Raw genomic sequence first — 24475 nt, 5'->3', positions numbered from 1 at the left:
TTGGCAGGTAATACAAACCTTCAGGTGAAGTTTGACTTTGATAGGACACCTGTGAGGATTAAGGCTCTGAGTTTTATCAGTGGGTGTGTCAAACAAAACAAGATGGATGTCAGTGTGGACAGGACGTAAATATATTTCCTGTCCTCATGTAAAACTGCATTGTCCGACACGCTCATATGTTTCTTTCTTCTTTAGGCTGGAAATCAAATCCACTTTAAAATAGTTTTATTTCGGTAATGCAATATTAAGCAAACAAAAAATGTTTAGTAAATTAATGCATTTAAAAGCATTAAAAGGAATATGTTTCCAAACTCCTTCACTATTGTCTTCAGGGACTTCAAGTAATGGTACAAATGTAGCGTCAGGTTTTTGATCTTTTAGCATTTGATGTGGCCATGTGTTATGTTTAACCTGGCACTATGTATAAATATGTTTGGTAGATTCACTAAATAATGCTATCTATGTGACAAACATTATATCATTATATAGCTCAAACAGTTCAATTGAAAACTGCAGTTTTTCAGAAAGTAAAAATAGATGTTTGTGATAAAGGAAAAACTAGGTGTTTTTTTGTTAACTCCAGTACTTGGTTGAGGCGCGAGACATGGTCATCTGGTTTCTATTTACATTAATGGCAAGGGAGTATCTACTGGGCAAGGGTCAGTTGTTGGATAGTGGCCACATCTTTGGTCAGTAAATTGGCCACAAGAGGAAAGCATATTGTACCTCTTTTACTGAACAAATGGGAGGGTTAGGGAGAGGTTTCCTATCAAGTGTATTGTTCAGGACAAACTATAACTAATGTGGGGAATACCAGGGTTTATATTGGGTATATACTAACCATACACTCCTGCCATATTGTGGCTTTTGTATGTAAAGCTAACCACTTGTTCCATGTGTTATAGTCGAAGTTTTAAGACCCATTTGGTCAGCTTTGGTGGAATAGAGGATAGCAGATGTGTTCAAAACTTTGGAAAATCAATGATGGTCACTGATCAGGGATTTATTGAGGATTTGATAAGGGGAAATAGGAACAGGCAATATTCTTTCAAACATTGTATTTTACCTGTACTTGAATGATCTAAGGATTTTTACAGTTTGCCACTATGATTCATTTGAGGTGTTTTTTTTTTTTAATTTTTATTTTTCAGTATCCCATTTTACTTATAAGTACTACTGATAAATATCAATGAAGATTGGCTCTGAGGCCTGCTACCAGTGTAAATTATAAGCTAGAAAATACAGTACTTTGTGCGAACAAAATATGCAGCACAGTAACCAAGTCCAAATGTCTAGTAATATCACAGACTTATATATACATTATGTGTATATAAGTCCGTGGTAATATCTATAATATTTTTGATGTGTTTTTATCTGTCAAATGAGAAAAATTTAATACCTGGGTAGATAGATATTACTGAATGTGTGTCCAGTACCAGCTTTCCTTAGTCAGGTGAGACCAAGTTTTACCTGATCATAGAGCACCTTAACAACCAAGGTATTTCTATAGTTATTCTTTCTTTACCAGACTGTTGAACACCAGTGTAAACCTGGTGTGAGTGGAAGACTTTCCGAGGTGTTTTCTGTTTAGAGGTATATCCGCTCTGACATTAAGGATAGTTTCTCCCAGATATTTAGTGCTGTGATAATGGGCTGTTAGGATATTTCTTAATGAAGAGGTTATTGACCTCAAAGCTGTAGGTAGGAAGACTCCGCTGCAATGAGATGGAAGAATTAAAAGGGGCAGCCACATTGATACTTTTAGAATTCAAATTCACCTGTCAAATGTGCAGAAAAAGTTTATAGCAAAACAATGTTATAAGCATGAAGACCAATAAATGAAGTTAGTATCTGAATAACAAGTAATATGTTTAATTTGATGTGAAATGTTCTGTTGTTATGTCCTTCATATTAAAATCAAGGGAGATAATCTGAAGTTATGTTCTTAGTATTAAAAACAAAAAAGATAATCTGATGTTCTTACAAGAATTAACAGGGACCAGGGCTATGTATATCAGGACATTGAATTCTACATAGGTGGACGGATGAATCATGACCTTATCATTTTCTTTAATTTACAGTACATCCTATTTTATTTATCAGGCTTGCAGAGTTTTTTATTATGAGTCTCCTGATCTGATATTGACAACTTTTGTGATATCAATATGTCAACAGTATATTACCAGGTCTATATCATGAAGTACTCATGATTCTTCTGAAAAATGCAAACTTGTCGACACATACACTGGAATAGTGGCGGCTGATATATATAGGGAAGTTTTGCCCTCTCAGACTGTCCATCAGTATTCACTGGTGATGCCTCCTACCAAACATCACTTTGTACCAGTACTGTATGACTAGTTGTACCCTCTACCATCAGTAAGTTAGATAAGTTGTCTCCTGCCACCAATAATCTAAGATTATTTTGGCACTGTCAACTGTTAACAGGCTGCTAAACAATTCATAGTTTTGTCTGTATAGGCCCTGGGAGCCTAGTTTACATATAAAATGATCATAGTTGACTAAGATTGTTGCTAAAAGCTATTCAACACCCAAGAGCAACAATTATTCTATGACTGTCTGTCCCTAAATCTCAGGCAATATCAGGCAGTGACACTGTGATGTGGGAAATGATTTGTGTGATGACCAAGGAAGTCATATTGTGATATTGGAAATGATTTGTTAACTGAAACAGGCAGTGACACTGATGTGGGAAATGGTTGGTATGATTATACTGGCAGGGATATTGTGATGCGGGAAATGGTTGGTATTATTATACTGGCAGGGATATTGTGATGTGGGAAATGGTTGGTATGATTACACAGGCAAGTGATATTGTGATGTGGGAAATGATTTGTTAACTGAAACATTCAGTGACACTGATGTGGGAAATGGTTGGTATGATTACACAGGCAAGTGATATTGTGGTGTGGGAAATTATTTGTGAACTGAAACATTCAGTGACACTGTAATGTGGGAAATGGTTTGTATGATTACACAGACAGTGATATTGTGATGTGGGAAATGAGTTTTGTGTGACACAGGGAGTGATATTGTGATATGGGAAATGAGTTTTGTGTGACACAGGGAGTGATATTGTAATGTCGAGATGGGGAAAGGTAATTGGTGACTACTTGAGAAGGCAGATGATGAAGGTGATTCCTGGCAAAAAGATCAACAAAGGTGATGGTACTGCAATGATAACATTGATTAGGACGATACAAGTAAGAGGATGGAGAATGACATAGTCAATAATACAAGCTGATATGAAGACGTAGGATAAACAAGGACAACAGATACGCTGATGAAATTGGATTTTAAAGAGACACTACTGACAGTGAAATGAATTAACTCTCTCTTCTGATATGAATTTGTTTATGTATTATTTAACATGTTGACAGTAATACTTTTCATATGGAGGAGCTGATATAGAAGTAATGCCTGTCATTTGTAAGTCTACTAGACTAGACTTCATACATTGTATATACAAATGGTGTTTTACTTAAGAAAGATAACTTCATTTCTTAGTGAATTATGTAACTAGAGACATATATACTTAGTTTAACTAGTATAGGTAAGAATTTATTAATGAATAATGTAACCCTGAATATAATATTAATGAGTATAGGTAAGAATCATTGCGGTATTGGACAACTATCACAGGAAAAACACTAGACTATCGTCTCGGTAAAATGGGACAAATCTATAAAGGTTTTGTGTGGCCAATGAATTAGTTATTATGGTCTGTGGGGATTTAGACAGGCACTAAATGTATTAGATCAAATCTCCTAACAATCTGGCTCCAGCTGTAAGCTTCTGTCTGTAACAAACTCTCAAAGTGTTATAGCTGAAGGTCATGTATTTTGCAGATTTATCTTTTAGATGGAAGGAAAAAGGTAATGAAATTTAAAACCTAAAAAAAAAAATGCTTTGAATTCATTAACGCAAAGAGGGTTATCACAGTTGATCACTTTTTCTCTCATTTTTGTATCTTTTTATTGAACTTCACTCTTTTGAAAGTGAGGCAGCATACACATATCAAACTTGGAAATAATAGGATATATAATTAAAATTTCAGTGGTATACATTTTATTTGTGTTGTAACTTTAAGCCCTCTGCAATGGATTGGAAACCACGTAGCTTTGGATATTGATCTTAGTACATGAACAATATTATTCAAATTGACCTGTTATTAGCAGTGTAAAGAAATTAGATTTGTTCTCCCTTGAAACTTCACTCTCAGCTTAACGCAAACATTTAGAATAAAAACATGATATGAGTTAGTTAAGTGGAGCCCATTTGATGGCTTTAGGTGTAAAAACATGGCCAGTGCCTGGCTGTAGGATTATTGAAGAGGGATGGATATTGATGCTGAGTACACAATGAAATTAAGCCTGGCATTCAGGAATTTCTGATGAAGTGACCAAAATGTCAGATAAATTGGATAGCAATGTTATGAGCCTTAATTGTCCGATATATGGATTTGGGTCGAAAGAGAAAGAGATATGCACATATTTACTCAGGGCTGCTTGAAAGGGATGCACGTTGTGACGGAATCGAGACAATGAACAATTTGTATTGCCTGTTGGATAAGGGAAATGTGTGGTCTAGTTAATTAAAATCGGTCAATATTCACACCAGTCTGTTGGTGATTGACCATATGGACTGGACATTTACTGGCAATGTGGACCTGATGTGATATGGTAGCTGGCTTGGTTCCAGAGAGTAACTTTGCACAATAATGTTTTTTCTGTATTACTGTGAGTATATGTTACAGATTTGTCATACATTATGTGGCAAGAAAACGTTCAGACCAATTATCGAATATGTTTAAAAAAATTCTGATATAGCAACAGATATGTGATTTGTTATTAATTGTTTCTGTGAAATGATACTGTAAACATACATGTTTTAGTGATGCTTTATTTTAGCACCCTTCAGGCTGGTAATATTTTGTGAAAAGGTAAAACACTTTCTGAATTTTATTAAGCAATCAAGGCAGATTATTTTCCAGAAGCCATGATTAATTTTGTGAGTTGTGTTTAAAGTGATTGTTATTTATCAAGTTTTTGGATGACTCTGCCAGGAAGGAAAATTGATGACAGAAATCGTAAGTATGGGAAGACTTCATTTGTTCTCAAGAGGAAATGTCTTTCGTTATGTATAGACTTCCATGATATTTATAGTCGGTGTGGATACATACCAAATAAAGGTTTAGTACAGAAAATCTGACATGGATTTATTAAGTGACAACAGTATACAAGGATTTATTCCAAAAAGGCTCTACTGAAGAAAAGATCTTTGAGGAATTACTTCAGAAAAGTGTCAACATACTTCAAGGAAATACTAAATGACAACATTCCTGTAGGATTTACTGAAGTGACAACATCCCTGAAGGATTTACTAAAGTGACAGCATCCTTTGAGGATGTACTTAAGTGACAACATTTCTGTAGGATTTACTGAAGTGACAACATCCCTGAAGGATTTACTAAGTGTCAACATCCTTCAAGGCTTTACTAAAGTGACAACATTCCTGTATGATGTACTGAAGTGACAACATCCTTCAAGGTTTTACTAAAGTGACAACATTGCTGTAGGATTTACTGAAGTGACAACATCCCTGAAAGGATGTATTTAGTGACAACATCTTTCAAGGTTTTACTAAAGTGACAACATTGCTGTAGGAATTACTGAAGTGACAACATCCTTCAAGGATTTACTTAAGTGACAACATTCCTGTTGGATTTACTGAAGTGACAACATCCCACTAGGATTTACTTGTAAAAACATCTTTCAAGGATTTATGAAAGTGACAACATTCTTTGAGGATTTACATGTTGAATGAAATGGTAACGTTCTCAAGGATTTACTAAAGTGAAAATATCCCCCGAGGATTTACATTAGAAAAGAGAAAGAATTCCTCAAGAATTTATGATAAATATTTCTTCTGAAATATATTTATGATTCTAGAAAAAATCTCAATAGGCTGGTGGCTCACATAATATATGTATTACTACATTGCCTCATTCATGGATTTGGTTTCATTAAAATATCAAAACAAAAATAAACATATATATTTAAACAGTACATTTTTGTACCTTCATTTACAAACTTCAAATAGAGTAATTTAATTGCACATGATCTGAAATTGTCCTTTGTGTCCCTTAGATTTTCAGCTTTCCTTCAGTAACCTCTAAAAGCTAACAAGACCATGTTTGTGGCTGAAGGCTACACTAGGAGGCCAAGGGGGTCTTTCTAGTTAAACCTGCTCTACAGAATGTATTAAGTTGTGTTCGGGACCTCTAAATTGGTTCATGTTTCCCCGGCTATGGATGAATGATCCCTAAAGGGTCATTTAATCCCCAACTTTGTATCGGTCAGTTTCCACTGATCAATGAGAATGAATGTATAAAAGGCATGACACCAAGTGACCGATGATATTGATCCATTTCTCTTGGTGGCTAGCTCGGTAAAATATCTTCTATTTCTCCATATCCACATCCCTGACAGGGTAATGTGTACACTCTTGTAGGCAGCAATTTCATTGGCTGAAGAGATATTAAGATAGAGGAAATTATTTCGTGTAGCAAGTTGCATTTGCATGTCAGTTTGCAATTAAACAGTTGATTTTTTTCCCTCATTTTATTTGAGGGTATGACAGGGGTGGGTAGAGTGAGGCAGAGGGATAGTAATTTCATTAAATTATTTAATTTTGTTTCATTTATTGACAGGCTACAAAGTTTCTTACGGTTTTCCATGCAGAAGTAATGCTTGCTTGCAGCTAATGTAATAATGTAACTAAAGTACTTAAAGTAGCACTTATCTACAACAAAACAGTTAAAAAATAAACAAAACTTGAGCAAATCTACCACAGGATGTTGTGTACGACATAGTGACACTTCATTATTACTAATTTCCTGTTAAACATGCAGTTAAATGCTACAGTTCTAGTATTGATTTATGCACTTTCAGAGGAATATTGCCCTTGAGAGGCTCTATGTTATAAAATTTCAAATCTTCTTTGCATGTGAACTAGTTCTGTAGTACAACACACCAGCAACACAGAATACATCTGACAATTTACTGCAAGTTGTATGTCTTTTAAATGTCAGATATTGTTAAGTGCATCTTATAATTCACTATAATTACAAAAATCAGACTAAACAGCTCTGGCTCTGATCTCCATTCCATTTCGACTGATTAGATTTTGGTGGTCATCAGAGTTAAAAGGTCACATTTAGCCATCTTTGAAATATCCAATTAGTTTTACACTTATCCCTTATGAGGATGTTGAAGTTTATGTATGTCTAAGGTAAGCATTTAACTTGATTTTTTTTCATTGATTATTCTATAGATAAGGCTATGAATTTGTCTTTTTTATATTGGTCAGTAATTCTGAATGGAAATTGTTATAATGAATCTGTTGGTTTAACCATATGTTGATTCATTTTCAATGTTTCTAGTCTTTACTTGAAATATGAAGGTAAACTAAGACAATCAATGCAATGACTCCTATCATCTTACACATGAGACTTGTAAATTGTGTAAAAGTTGTCTCCCTTTATAATTTCTTACTCAGAATTTCAGGGGTGTTAGTGAGACATGCTTTCCTGTGAAAAAAAGCAGTTCGAAAATTTAGTTATAAAATTTGTCTACTGAACTTGAAGTCTCCAATTTTAATAACTTTACAGGCAACTTTTGGATTAGAGTTTAATGACACAAACACAGTTACCTGTTACATCTATTCAGGTATCATTTCTTGGAACTGTATCTTATATTTCATTCTCATTTGATTCAAAGTTGGCTCTTAAAAAGTTTAAATGCAGGGATCACTTAGGGTTAAGATTTAGGGATTTTTACCTAATTCTTTTATGAAAATCCCATTCACTTTCTAAAAAGCGCTGAAAATATCCTGTAGAGTTAGTAAATAACATTAATGATACAAAGTTGTACCTGAAACATAAAGTTCACCATTTTTTGTAAGAATTTCTCATGGTTCATTCGATATTGGTAAATCTATTGTTGTAATATCTTAGAATTGAAACCATTAATTTAGTTTGTCTTTGAAACTCTGCTTTAGATAATGACCAACATAGTAGCCTAGTTCAAACTTAAAAAATAAAGGATCTATCTCAGGCCAACAATTTATCACATAACGTACATGTTATCCTCTTATCCAGGTAATAATTATACTTATATGTCAATGGTGTAATATTCCCTGGAGCATCTTTCTTTAAAGTTTTATATTGGCAAAATTTTGTTAGAGATAATACTGAAATTATCAAACATTTAAAGGTTTTTTTTTTTCATTTTCTTGAAATTTAAAGAACTTGTCAGAAATTCAAGAAATAGCAAAAGACCATAATGTCTTTAATAAGAAACTTGAGTTTGAACAAACATGTAATGAAATAAGACACATACCTTTGATTTGGTATTTGGGCATAATGAGTTCTCTCACAGACCATTATTTACTTACCTTATTGATATGGAGTTTTAGGAAAACTTGTATGTAAAAGTATGATCGACCTTATATGTGAAGATGTATTTCACCTTGTAACCATGGCAACTTTTGACCAGACTGGCCATATCTAATTAACGTCTTCAATTTTTGCATATGCCCATCAAAATTGCATGTGTCTGTCTAAAGTGTATAAAAAGTTGACTGAAATATGTAGACTTTGTAGATAAAGCTTGTGTTTATGTAGCTAGCCATCCAAGTAGACGGACATTGGCAGATAGGATCACTTTTATAGGAATAAAAGCAGCCAATCAAGTGATAGTTACCATGGCTCTTGTGATTCTCCTACATCTACTATTGAAGAGGATGGTTAAACATTCAGAAATTCATTCTGACATTCTGTTTTGTTTATGCCACATACATACACAGAGAATTGTATATATATATGAACACTGTCTACAGCAGAATTGTCTGGAGATTAGATGGTTGGCACTTCTTGTCAAATTTGATACCTATTGTCAATGACAGGCTTTTTTATTGCCTAATCTCTCTGTCTCACTATTTGTGAATATGGCAAAGACATTTTCTTTCAGTCTCGGACATTACACAAAAGGGATGATAATCTTTTTAGGTGTGTGGATTACAAAACATAAATGACTTGATGATTTCTTAACAAAGGCTATTGAAACTCATGCAGTTTGTTACAAAGACAATATTTTACAGCCTTACAATAATAAAAAATTATGTAACTTTGATGTTACGAATCTGCTGGAAGGATAGCCAAAATATTATCTGGTATTTCCCATTGTGAGAACAATTAGCATCCATCCAGAATGTGTAGGCCCTAGGTTAGAACCTGATGATACGTCCCATTGGTATTCCATCCCAAGGCCAGGAACAAAACAATAAGACACTTAAAATAGGAAAGACAACAGAAACAATATAGCACAAATACAAAATAGAACAGCAAATCACAAGTTGGTATTAAATCTACACAACAAGGGGCTTGTATTATTTCATTTTAAGATTTAGGATTTCTTTATTGATCTTTGCAAATATAGGGACTCAATTGAGAAAAGAGAGAAAACTTTATTTTCTACTACCTGTAATTCCCCCTTACTATTGTTTTTCAACAATTTTTTGTTTCAGGAGTGTCATTACAGATCTGCCCTTCACTCTTGATTTGTTTGTTTCTGTGTTTATAGCCCTGTAAACAATTAGTGTCATTTTGATATGTGTTATCCTTGTAGTAGTAGGTTAAGGAGACAACATACTGAGCTCTCTCTTGTTTAGGCCTGTACAAATTTACTGTGTTTGTGGGTAAGACAACTTAGGAAATGTAAAGGCATCACAAATGATATAGTTTCCTCCTGAGTTCAACCTAGATTAATACACAATAAAAGTGTATGAAGTTTGACCAAAATCTGTCAAGGAATGAATCAAATACAGCACTGGCAAGGATTTTATCTAGAAAAAGATTCATGACCTTGACCTGGACCCTACAACTTTGAAATTTGACCTCATCTGAAACATTATTATGATCCCTTATAAGATGAAAGATTGATCCAAATCCTTCATGTAAACAAGCACTACAGTGCTGACAAGAACTTTCTCAAAAAAAAAAAAAAAAACTTACAGTGACATTAACCTTATCCTACAACTCTGAAACTCAAACTTTTTCCAGATATTATGGTCAGTTAAAATACGTCTAGTAAAATTGATCAGAATTCCTCGAGCAAGAAAGTTGCTATGGTACCAGCATATCTTGAACATTTGTTTTTTGTATATATAGTAACATCCTATATCCATTTAAATTTTCAGTTGTGAATCTATTATAAATTGTTAATGTAATATGTGATGTTTTCTCTATTTACAGGTTATAGAACAGGGTGAAAATGCATGGAAGGGAGTTGTGATTAGTGATAATCGGAGGATGTCTAAGCCGGGATACTTCCCGCCAGAAAATGTTGTCCTTATTGACAGTTCAGGTATGTTAGTACATGTACTTTGTAATATGCTTTTTCTTATTTAATCAGTAAGCTTACACAATCATATTTTGGAAAATTTTAGCTTTTCATTAACTGACAAGATCTTGCTGTCTGATGTTTTAAGACGTATTGATGAATTATATAACATTCATCACAAAAATGTTCCCCCCACCCCGTCTTTTTTTTTCAATTAACAGATATAAGATAAAATTATTTGTAACAATTCTTTTTGAAAAAAACAAAGAAAAAAAATATGATTAAGAAATTTGGATTAAAAGATAATTTCATTATTTAGTGACAGTGATAGTATTTGGAACACAATTTCTTACTATGTTCAAGTATTTAAGATATGTTTGAAATTGTGGTGAAATAGAATTGTGTAAGAAAGCTGGCGATTTGTATCTCCTTTTGTTACCTAAGTAGTAAGACTGCATCATGCTTTTAAAATATTGTTTTCATATTTTTTCTATTTTTTGTTTAGATTTTTTTGTATTTATGTTTTGAGTTTATTTCTTTGCCTAGACAGAGATATTAATACTATCTAAAGTTGAGAATTTGTTTAAAAATTAGGACTAAAACTTAAAACTTATTTAGAATATTTCAAAGGATTTTTGTAAAACATGCTCTTATAAGTCATAAATGAAATATTAAAATTACATTCTCATTTTAATCTTCATGATATTCGAAACATATTCAATTATACAAAATTTAACTTTCAAAATAATCAACAGAAGAGGATAAAAAGATTGTATTGAAAGTCATCTATCATATATTTGATATTTATTATTGAATTTTAATCAAGTTTTTAATTTCCAATATGTTTATCGACTTTAATGAGACAAGCATTGTTTGCATTGCACTCAAATAAAAACAACCTTTATAATTGATAGATTAAGTGTATGCTTTTACCCCCTCATTACGATATAACTAACATACGGCCTAGAATTATATATGTATATAATATTCAAGTATTCAGATCTGTTTTATTTATCTTTTATCTTTGGTTTGCATGCAGTAATTTTATTTCCTCCAATATTTTATGAATGGCTACAGCTCATACATTGAAACGAGGCAGACGAGCACCTAGTCTTCCCAGCATGCAGCAGGTTCCAGATCTTCTTAGTCGCAGCCCAGGAAATTACCATTACACAAACCATGACGTCAACCACTACGGAAGTGTAGGGGCAGACGATTCCTTCCCTCCACCCCCCTCACCCCTTGCGCCCTGTATGTCTCCCAACAAAGGTATGATATATCCCCTCACTCGATGTCTCTGTATGTCTCCCAACAAAGATATCCCCTCTCTCATTGTCTCTGTATGTCTCCCATCAAAGGTATGATATATCCCCTCAATCATTGTCTCTGTATGTCTCCCAATAAAGGTATGATATATATTCCCTCTCTCATTGTCTCTGTATGTCTCCCAACAAAGGTTTGATTTATCCCCTTACTCTTTGTCTCTGTATGTCTCCAAGCAAAGAATTCAATCCTACATCCTGTCTCGGTATATTTCTAAATGAGGTAGTCATAAATAATATCTATGCTACATCATTATTTGTCTCTGTATATCTCCTAACACAGGTATATCTACTCCTTACTCACTGTCGTGTATATGGCCAAGATCTATCTTCTCTTCAGCCGCTTGTCTGTGTTTATCTCCTAACAAAGTTATGATATATCTATTCCCTTGTCTCTATATATATCAAAACAAAGGTGTGATTGATCTGCCCCCTCACTTCCTGTCTCTGTATATCTCCTAATAAAAGTGCAATATCTACCCCAAATCCCCTGACTCCATATATCTCCCATTAAAGGTGTCATTTGTCTGCCCCTCAACCCCTCTCCCAACAAAAGTGTAATATCTATCTCCTCTCCCCTTGTCTCTGTATATCTCCCAACAATAGTGTAATATCTATGTCGTCACGCCTTGTCTCTGTATATCTCACAACAAAAGTGTAATATCTACCTTAATACCCCTTGTCTCTGTATATCTCCTAACAATAGTGTAATATCTATCTCCTCACCCCTTGTCTCTGTATATCTCCCAACAATAGTGTAATATCTATCTCCTCATCCCTTGTCTTTGTATATCTCCCAACAATAGTGTAATATCTATGTCGTCACCACTTGTCTCTGTATATCTCCCAACAATAGTGTAATATCTATGTCGTCACCACTTGTCTCTGTATATCTCCCAACAATAGTGTAATATCTATGTCGTCACCCCTTGTCTCTGTATATCTCCCAACAAAAGTGTAATATCTATGTCGTCACCCCTTGTCTCTGTATATCTCCCAACAAAAGTGTAATATCTATCTCCTCTCCCCTTTTCTCTGTATATCTCCCAACAATAGTGTAATATCTATGTCATCACGCCTTGTCTCTGTATATCTCACAACAAAAGTGTAATATCTATCTTCATACCCCTTGTCTCTGTATATCTCCTAACAATAGTGTGATATCTTTCTCTTCACCCATTGTCTCTGTATATCTCCCAACAATAGTGAAATATCTATGTCATCACGCCTTGTCTCTGTATATCTCACAACAAATGTGTAATATCTATCTTCATACCCCTTGTCTCTGTATATCTCCTAACAATAGTGTGATATCTTTCTCTTCACCCCTTGTCTCTGTATATCTCCCAACAATAGTGTAATATCTATCTCCCTTCTCTGCCCTTGTCTCTGTACATCTCCAAACAAAGGAGTAATGTATCTATTCCCTCACCCCCTGTTTCTGTATATCTCTCCAAAAAAGTGTTTTTATTTATTGTCACCCATTGTCTGTGTATTTCTTCCAAAAAAGGTGCAATATATCTGCCCCTTGGCATTAATCAATTCTGTCCCATTTGTGTTAGCTACAAACATGAATGTAGCAGTACCCCTGATCAATAGACTGGACATGACCTTTTGTGCCAGTCTGTAAGTAATGTCTGGAATAATATTGTGTGGTTCTATTTTCAGCAGTATTTTAGATTTTACACTTTGTGGAAATAGGATAGGGGAGACAACTCTGAATTTAAATTTATTTTCAGAAGAGCTAGTATGGATATTTGTTTTGAATTTCCGGTATGAATACGAGGATGATTAGTGTAGATTTAGCATAATTCCCTTCATGAAATACTTAAGATTTTTCACAATTTTGCGTAAAAAAAATTATTCAATATTATACTGGTATGTTATATCTATTTATAGATATGTGCCTTATTTCTCATGGTTTTAGTGAAAGTTTAGTATTTTAAATATTTTACTTCATCTAGGTATGATAGCAGAGTGTGTATAATACCTGGTATTATAGAACTATGACAAAAACGACCCACCTTAAAATGAAAATTAAATTCTGGATATTTCTCCTATTTGAAAAGAATCATGGGGGAAAAAACATCGGTAGGTTACCATGAACCATTGAAAGACCAGAAATAGATTGATGTATGTGGTTTTGAATTTTAATTATTTTGTAAGTGGTAAGACTGTCAGAAACTATCTATACCTTTACATTTCTCTGACATCTCGTATGAGTCGAAAGTTGTCAAGATAGTATTAGCTTTAAAAATAGTTTCCGTTCATTGAAACTTTTTAAAAATCCTTTCTACGTTTTATTTTTATAGGTTTTCCAAAGTTTGTTTTCTTTATGATATCTATTTAGGGTGTCATTTTTAAGCCAAAATATATTTGGTGATGGAAAACTTTTATATTATTATTTTATATTATACGTTAAGCTGACAAGTGTTTTGGAAGAGGGTGTGGGAGTTTCTGTAAGGTATGAATCATCACCATATAAAAATCATATATGTGTATACTGCAGTTTAAACTATGATATGAAAATCGTTGTGGTTTTGTCAGAGCTATGAATTTTTGTGGTTAGGGTCATTACATTAATTTATTTAAACTTCCCTTTATTTCAGTCATTATCCATATGAATAGATATGTATTAAATACTTTCCTTTTAAAGGAAAGTTTGCAAGGAGAGTAGTTAAATTTAATGAATATATTTAATGTCTATATAATATTATATGTGAAAATACATTTTCATCATAATTTCTAACAATTCTTTGTCTAGATATCATGTCTAGAATACAGAATATTAATCAAGTACATTTGGTGTTGGAAAATAAATAATTCAGATCACAACAAAAATGAAAGTTGAAACCTTCGCTTCAGTGGAGTGTGTACACTGTGTTGTATGACAAAGGTCTGATGGGAATATGTGTATCCTACATGCTCTGGGTATACTCTAGAATGTGAAAATCAATACCACCCCTACTTGTTTTACTGGGAATAACAAACTTTCCCTGGACAAGGTTACACAGGTACATAAACCATGTAGGTCGACTTTCGCTCTAGGCAAGGCTGTCATTAGTTTAACTGGGCTAGACTTAAAGGGCACTTATATATATTTTGTTGTCAATATGCTCTTTTCAATACACTACAGCAATTGTCTGTTGCTGTGTTAAATATGTATCATTGCTGCATGCTTGAATGATCTTTGTTTACATCGCACAGGTAAAAATTTTGATAATGATAGAGATGGGACTATCTTTGTTAGTTAATGACAGGATCAAACCTTGGTCAGGTGAATGTTTCTATCCTAAACATGTCAACATCAGTACTGGTACAGGAAGAAACACCATATATAACCTATAATTGGAGACAGTCAATACACTCTTAGTTACTACGTAAATTACTAGACATTCTCTAGTGATGGTAGTTCTGTGTTACTAGATAAATTACCAGGCATTCTCTAGTGATGGTAGTTCTGTGTTACTACATAAATTACCAGACATTCTCTAGTGATGGTAGTTCTGTGTTACTACATAAATTACCAGACATTCTCTAGTGATGGTAGTTCTGGGTTACTACATAAATTACCAGACATTCTCTAGTGATGGTAGTTCTGTGTTACTACATAAATTACCTGACATTCTCTAGTGATGTAGTTCTGTGTTACTACATAAATTACCAGACATTCTCTAGTGATGGTAGTTCTGTGTTACTACATAAATTACCTGACATTCTCTAGTGATGTAGTTCTGGGTTACTACATAAATTACCAGACATTCTCTAGTGATGTAGTTCTGTGTTACTACATAAATTACCAGACATTCTCTAGTGATGGTAGTTCTGTGTTACTAGATAAATTACCAGACATTCTCTAGTGATGGTAGTTCTGTGTTACTAGATAGATTACCAGACATTCTCTAGTGATGGTAGTTCTGTGTTACTAGATAAATTACCAGACATTCTCTAGTGATGGTAGTTCTGTGTTACTAGATAAATTACCAGACATTCTCTAGTGATGGTAGTTCTGTGTTACTACATAAATTACCAGACATTCTCTAGTGATGGTAGTTCTGTGTTACTAGATAGATTACCAGACATTCTCTAGTGATGGTAGTTCTGTGTTACTAGATAGATTACCAGGCATTCTCTAGTGATGGTAGTTCTGTGTTACTAGATAAATTACCAGACATTCTCTAGTGATGGTAGTTCTGTGTAGTTACAAGATAAATTACCAGACATTCTCTAGTGATGGTAGTTCTGTGTTACTAGATAAATTACCAGACATTCTCTAGTGATGTAGTTCTGTGTTACTAGATAAATTACCAGACATTCTCTAGTGATGGTAGTTCTGTGTTACTAGATAAATTACCAGACATTCTCTAGTGATGGTAGTTCTGTGTTACTAGATAGAATACCAGACATTCTCTAGTGATGGTAGTTCTGTGTTACTACATAAATTACCAGACATTCTCTAGTGATGGTAGTTCTGTGTTACTAGATAAATTACCAGACATTCTCTAGTGATGGTAGTTCTGTGTTACTACATAAATTACCAGACATTCTCTAGTGATGGTAGTTCTGTGTTACTACATAAATTACCAGACATTCTCTAGTGATGGTAGTTCTGGGTTACTACATAAATTACCAGACATTCTCTAGTGATGGTAGTTCTGTGTTACTACATAAATTACCTGACATTCTCTAGTGATGTAGTTCTTTGTTACTACATAAATTACCAGACATTCTCTAGTGATGGTAGTTCTGTGTTACTACATAAATTACCTGACATTCTCTAGTGATGTAGTTCTGGGTTACTACATAAATTACCAGACATTCTCTAGTGATGTAGTTCTGGGTTACTACATAGATTACCAGACATTCTCTAGTGATGGTAGTTCTGTGTTACTACATAAATTACCAGACATTCTCTAGTGATGGTAGTTCTGTGTTACTAGATAAATTACCAGACATTCTCTAGTGATGGTAGTTCTGTGTTACTAGATAAATTACCAGACATTCTCTAGTGATGGTAGTTCTGTGTTACTAGATAGATTACCAGACATTCTCTAGTGATGGTAGTTCTGTGTTACTACATAGATTACCAGACATTCTCTAGTGATGGTAGTTCTGTGTTACTAGATAGATTACCAGACATTCTCTAGTGATGGTAGTTCTGTGTTACTAGATAAATTACCAGACATTCTCTAGTGATGGTAGTTCTGTGTTACTAGATAAATTACCAGACATTCTCTAGTGATGTAGTTCTGTGTTACTAGATAAATTACCAGACATTCTCTAGTGATGGTAGTTCTGTGTAGTTACAAGATAAATTACCAGACATTCTCTAGTGATGGTAGTTCTGTGTTACTAGATAGATTACCAGACATTCTCTAGTGATGGTAGTTCTGTGTTACTAGATAAATTACCAGACATTCTCTAGTGATGGTAGTTCTGTGTAGTTACTCGATAAATTTTTGTGTTACTAGAAAAAACACAGAGTTTCATATTTATAGAAAAACCAAGCATTACTTAAGTGTTGGTAGTTTAACTGCTGATATTTCTAGAAGGCTGTTTAAGTTGTGTGTACTAGATAAACCAGCAGGCAATCATTTGAGGTAGCACAGCCTTGTAGTTAATTGCCAAAGCATCTTACAAGACAACCTGAGGATCATGTTTTAGACTTGATAACATATACTACATTCAAACATCTGGGAGGTGGCATGGCAGATGGTATGGGAATACAAGTGTGAAAAATGAAAAAGGTAAAATTCTTAGATGATTTTTATGTGATTGGGAGTGTAGCATTAGCCACCAACTATAATTGGAAACAGACACTTGAGAGAGGAGGAGGTTTATGTACTTTCATATGATCCATATATTCCTAATATTCACAGGCTAGTTAGAATGTAATCTGTGTAATTTCTGGCTTTATTCACACTTATACTAGATGATAGCTGTGAGCTATTTCTAATACTTGTTCTCGTTATTTATTGAACACTACAGGAGATACATACATATATATAGGCAAAACATTAGGATAGGCTGTCGTTATTGGTCCTGGTTGTATTGTGTGTAGTCTGAGGGAGATCTATGTAATACTGTGGAGTTACAAAACATCTACAGGATGTGAGCTAGAGACTTCTGCCTCTGTCTACCTCATCTACACTGATGGCTTTCACTGTGTCAGTTGTACACACTATTCCTATGAATAGGTGATTGAGTTATCGTAATCAGCCCGTCATCGATTACCAAGTGTATGGGGTAGGTGTGCTCCAGTGCCACTATCCCTGTTAAGGCCTGTCACACAGCACTAGTGTTGATTGCAGCCAGAAGATTTTAAATCTACTCCGGAGTTTCAATTTGCTGAGTTTTCTGATATTTGTTGTCATTAGATACAGATGAGCTTAGTTTGTTGTCATGATGTATCAAGACATTTGGAGATTATCATGATGTGATGCCTTCGACGATTACACAGGTTGGCATGGTATACTCTTGTATTTAGATGTTAGAATGGTATTGTAATTCAGTATTAATGATGTAGCCATTGATATTGCAATGGAATAGCAATTTACTTTGATGTCTTGATGATGTAGCAATTTATTTCATTTTGATATCTTGATGATGTAGCAATTTATTTCATTTTGATGTCTTGATGATTTTGCAATTCATTTTAATATCTTGATAATGAAGTAATTCATTTCGATATCTTGATAATGTAGTAATTCATTTTGATATCTTGATGGTGTAGCATTTCATTTTGATATCTTGATGGTGTAGTATTTCATTTTGATATCTTGATGATGTAGCATTTCATTTTGATATCTTGATGGTGTAGTGTTCCATTTTGATATCTTGATGATGTAGCATTCCATTTTGATATCTTGATGATGTAGCGTTCCATTTTGATATCTTGATGATGTAGCGTTTCATTTTGATATCTTGATGATGTAGCATTTCATTTTGATATCTTGAGGATGTAGCATTTCATTTTGATATCTTGATGATTTGCAGCAGTTTATTTTCGTGGTTTTGATTATGCTGCTATACATTTTGATACAAGGATGATTTAGGTACCTGTTGATCTTGATATTATACGACAAAGCTGTTTATTTTGATATTTGAATGATGTAACTGTTTATCTTGATATTTGAATGATGTAACTGTTTATCTTGATATTTGAATGATGTAACTGTTTATCTTGATATTTGAATGATGTAACTGTTTATCTTGATATTTGAATGATGTAATTGTTTATCTTGATATTTGAATGATGTAACTGTTTATCTTGATATTTGAATGATGTAACTGTTTATCTTGATATTTGAATGATGAAACTGTTTATTTTTTTATAGTTGAATGATGAAACACTATGTTTTGATATTTCATTGATATGGCTGTTTATGGACTGTATGTGTTTTTACTACTATATACATTCTAATTGACCAGGAATCATAAGAACATATCAATATTTCATCCAGATTAAGGCTTTTAAGATGCTGTCAAGGCTTAGTCCAATACTATTGATTAATATGATGCCATGTACTCAGATATGTTGTTGATATAAGATTGTATTTGTGATTGACATGATGTATCAGTTTCAGAAAACAGATGTTTATACTCCATTGTTTCAGATTGCCATGGTTATATTCACCATCATCATGACCACAACGGTGCCTTATATCTGACGGGACATCACGTTCATCCTCAGACTCATACTCAGTACAGTTCCAATCCAGAAAGTCATGTAAGTACATTTTGCTGTCTTGCTGCCACAGACTGACACTCTGATTTATACCCAATGGTTATGTAACTCTTCTCGCTCATACCAACACATAGCTCTCTTGTGGGTCACATAATTCTACACCCTCAGACCTAAACCCATCCCTCTACCCAATGTCTTGTAATTGTACACCCTCAGACCTAAACCTATCCCTCTACCCAATGTCTTGTAATTCTACACCCTCAGACCTAAACCTACCTCTATACCCAATGTCTTGTAATTCTACACCCTCAGACCTAAACCTATCCCTCTACCCAATGTCTTGTAATTCTACACCCTCAGACCTATACCTACCTCTATACCCAATGTCTTGTAATTCTACACCCTCAGACCTAAACCCATCCCTCTACCCAATGTCTTGTACCTAGACCTATACCCACCCTCAGACCTAAACCTATCCCTCTACCCAATGTCTTGTAATTCTACCCAATGTCTTGTAATTCTACACCCTCAGACCTAAACCTATCCCTCTACCCAATGTCTTGTAATTCTACACCCTCAGACCTAAACCTATCTCTATACCCAATGTCTTGTAATTCTACACCCTCAGACCTAAACCTATCCCTCTACCCAATGTCTTGTAATTCTACACCCTCAGACCTAAACCTATCCCTCTACCCAATGTCTTGTAATTCTACACCCTCAGACCTATACCTATCCCTCTACCCAATGTCTTGTAATTCTACACCCTCAGACCTAAACCTATCCCTCTACCCAATGTCTTGTAATTCTACACCCTCAGACCTAAACCTATCCCTCTACCCAATGTCTTGTAATTCTACACCCTCAGACCTAAACCTATCCCTCTACCCAATGTCTTGTATGTCTTGTAATTCTACACACCTCAGACCTATACCTATCCTCTATACCCAATGTCTTGTAATTCTACACCCTCAGACCTAAACCTATCCCTCTACCCAATGTCTTGTAATTCTACACCCTCAGACCTATACCTATCCCTCTACCCAATGTCTTGTAATTCTACACCCTCAGACCTAAACCTATCCCTCTACCCAATGTCTTGTAATTCTACACCCTCAGACCTAAACCTATCCCTCTACCCAATGTCTTGTAATTCTACACCCTCAGACCTATACCTATCCCTCTACCCAATGTCTTGTAATTCTACACCCTCAGACCTATACCTATCCCTCTACCCAATGTCTTGTAATTCTACACCCTCAGACCTATACCTACCTCTATACCCAATGTCTTGTAATTCTACACCCTCAGACCTAAACCCATCCCTCTACCCAATGTCTTGTAATTCTACACCCTCAGACCTAAACCTATCCCTCTACCCAATGTCTTGTAATTCTACACCCTCAGACCTATACCTATCCCTCTACCCAATGTCTTGTAATTCTACACCCTCAGACCTAAACCTATCCCTCTACCCAATGTCTTGTAATTCTACACCCTCAGACCTATACCTATCCCTCTACCCAATGTCTTGTAATTCTACACCCTCAGACCTATACCTATCCCTCTACCCAATGTCTTGTAATTCTACACCCTCAGACCTATACCTATCCCTCTACCCAATGTCTTGTAATTCTACACCCTCAGACCTATACCTATCCCTCTACCCAATGTCTTGTAATTCTACACCCTCAGACCTATACCTATCCCTCTACCCAATGTCTTGTAATTCTACACCCTCAGACCTATACCTATCCCTCTACCCAATGTCTTGTAATTCTACACCCTCAGACCTATACCTATCCCTCTACCCAATGTCTTGTAATTCTACACCCTCAGACCTATACCTATCCCTCTACCCAATGTCTATGTAGTCTACTCCCTCAGACTATACCTATCCCTCTCAGTCTTGTATACATGAGACCATATATATATCTACCCAATGTCTTGCAGCCCTCACACCTATACCTCCCTACCCAAGGTCTGTAATCTACTCCCTCAGACTGACACTAGCTTTATACCCAATGAGAGTCAATAAGTCTACTCCCGCTGATGCCCTACATGAGAACCATATATATATTGTCCCTGACACTCAGGTTATGAGGGTCAGTCTACTCCCTCAGACTGACACTCAGCTTTATACCTGAGAGTCAATAAGTCTACTCCCGCAGCCCTACACCTACCTCCCTACCCAAGGTTATGTAGTCTACTCCCTCAGACTGACACTCAGCTTTATACCTGAGAGTCAATAAGTCTACTCCCGCGGCCCTACACCCACTTCCCTACTCAAGGTTATGTAGTCTACTCCCTCAGACTGACACTCAGCTCCATTCCTGAGGGTCAATAAGTCTACTCCCGCAGCCCTACACCCACTTCCCTACTCAAGGTTATGTAGTCTACCTCAAGGAGGGTCAATAAGTCTACTCCCGCAGCCCTACACCAACCTCCCTACCCAAGGTTATGTAGTCTACTCTCTCAGACTGACACTAGATTTATACCTGAGGGTCAATAAGTCTACTCCCGCAGCCCTACACCTACCTTATGTAGTCCTCTCTCACTGACAAGGTTATGTAGTCTACTCCCTCACTGACACTCAGCTTTATACCTCAAGGAGGGTCAATAAGTCTACTCCCGCAGCCCTACACCTACCTTCCTACCCAAGGTTATGTAGTCTACTCTCTCAGACTGACACTAGATTTATACCTGAGGGTCAATAAGTCTACTCCGCACCCCTACACCTACCTTCCTACCCAAGGTTATGTAGTCTACTCTCTCAGACTGACACTCAGCTTTATACCTGAGGGTCAATAAGTCTACTCCCGCAGCCCTACACCCACTTCCCTACTCAAGGTTATGTAGTCTACCTCAAGGAGGGTCAATAAGTCTACTCCCGCAGCCCTACACCTACCTTCCTACACAAGGTTATGTAGTCTACTCCCTCAGACTGACACTCAGCTTTATACATGAGAGTCAATAAGTCTACTCCCGCGGCCCTACACCCACTTCCCTACTCAAGGTTATGTAGTCTACTCCCTCAGACTGACACTAGCTTTATACCTGAGGGTCAATAAGTCTACTCCCGCGGCCCTACACCCACTTCCCTACCCAAGGTTATGTAGTCTACTCCCTCAGACTGACACTCAGCTTTATACCTGAGGGTCAATAATTCTACTCCCGCAGCCCTACACCCACTTCCCTACCCAAGGTTATGTAGTCTACTCTCTCAGACTGACACTAGCTTTATACCTGAGGGTCAATAAGTCTTCTCCCGCAGTCCTCCACTTTCCAAGACAAGGTTATGTAGTTTTCTCATGCAGACTAACACTCAGCTTTATACCCAAGATTCAGCAAGACCTACACTCACCTCTCTTTCAAAGGATCACAAATGTCTTCTCTGACTTTCACTCAGCTTCACACCCAAGGGTCATGTAATTTAAGTCTACATATACCTACATATACACTAAGCTTTGTACTTGAGGGTACTTCAAGAGCACTCTTCACACCTGCATTCCTTACAGCTTCATACAACAGGGTCATACAACTTCTGCTTGGTTGCAAGGCTCTTGTCCATTTATCCAGATTGAACTTAAAAGTTTACTTATGGAAATAGATAAGGCATATAGATACTGTAACAGCAGGGTACATTTGAGGTTTAAACATCTTTGCTTTACTAGATAGTAAAAATATCTTGTTTTTAGAGGTCATAAAATGTAAGGTTAACATTTTAGTAAAAACATTTCTTTGGACGAAAGCTGCCAAAGTGTTAGCAGAAATTCTGCTGAATATACATACCATATTGTTGATTGTGTGAATATTCTATGTACAGTGGAAATGACATCTATCAACCTGTAATGCTATTAATGTATTGGATCCTTTTATTCGCCCATGCTGTTCAAAAAAAAAAAAAAAAAAAGAGGAAGATGACTTGGGATGACTGACCTATCAGAACATTCATTGTAAACAGCTATCTTATATAGAAAATACACTTGCTTTGCTTTCGAACACCTTTATTTGGGCTATTTTATGATCTCACGAAATTTAAAGTTGAATTCATGATCTTTTGAATGATTGAATCAAAGCTGTATATATTGGTAAATGAAGCCTGACGATAAGCTTCTTAAAGATGTTGAGTAGAACAGATGGCCACCCAGGAGTAGAGGTAATTACTCTGTTCTCAAACTGTGAAAAACATCTCAAATTTATAACCAAGCATGTTAGCCATTCAAAGTTCATTCCCTTAACATGGTATAGCATACATGAGGCACATCAAATTTTGTTGTGAAGTGGAATCTGATTTCACATAACTAGAATTGATCTTTGATAAATGATGATCATTGATCACCAAGAGGATTAATGCCTGCTGATATTTCTACAAAGTCTCTTTATAACCTCACCTATATTTCATATTTAATCATTTTCTTTATTCTTAGACATTATCTCTGAGACTAGAATTTCACAATGAAATAAAAATAAAATTGAATAACTTTTTTTTTCACATGGAGCGATTTTTGGAATAGAAGTCCTTACTTGGTTAAGTCTCAGATTTCCTTGTAAGAATTTCTTATAAATTCCAGTGAGGCCAGTTACTGATTATACTGGTGATAATAGAGTTCTGTGTTATGTTGAAATTTCACATGGAGAAGTATTTCACTTATTCTATATATTACATACATGTGTGTTATATCTATTGTTAACATAACTTGACTTTGTGTTATTTGATGATTTCATGAAACAACTTCTTAGCTTTTGATGTGTGATTGATGGAGAAACAGAAACTTCAGGTCTTTGTAATGTTACTGTTATATTGGATATTTGAGTGTGTTATGCTACCATTTTGTTGTAATCTGACTATTAATTGTATTATGTAATGATCTTATTGAATCGTAACTTTTCATGATGTCATCTGTCAATTTTGTTGTATCATGTGACTTGTCATGTGACTGTTTCTTTGTATCATGTGACTGTCTGATAGTATCATTTGGCTATCTAATTGTACCATGTGGTCATTTTCATACTTTTACTTGGTTGATCAGGTGACTTGT

The 24475-nt window shown here is 35.2% G+C and overlaps 1 protein-coding gene and 1 long non-coding RNA gene across 2 annotated transcripts in view; both read left to right on the top strand.

Moving 5' to 3' along the window:
* The window catches only part of LOC132562314 (uncharacterized), a 491282-nt gene that overhangs the window by 209408 nt on the left and 257399 nt on the right, over positions 1-24475 (top strand). The window lies entirely within an intron of this gene.
* The window catches only part of LOC132562315 (caskin-2-like), a 149601-nt gene that overhangs the window by 86599 nt on the left and 38527 nt on the right, over positions 1-24475 (top strand). Inside the window, exons 9-10 of the mRNA XM_060227054.1 lie at positions 10337-10448; positions 19363-19475. Of these exons, the coding sequence (XP_060083037.1) occupies positions 10337-10448; positions 19363-19475 (225 nt within the window). The remainder of the gene's footprint in view (positions 1-10336; positions 10449-19362; positions 19476-24475) is intronic.

This window comes from Ylistrum balloti, unplaced genomic scaffold, assembly GCF_031769215.1.
Source record: "Ylistrum balloti isolate Yb309-2 unplaced genomic scaffold, AGI_CSIRO_Ybal_v1 Utg371392, whole genome shotgun sequence".
NCBI lineage: Eukaryota > Metazoa > Mollusca > Bivalvia > Pectinida > Pectinidae > Ylistrum > Ylistrum balloti.
This window is presented reverse-complemented; position numbering and strand designations above follow the sequence as displayed.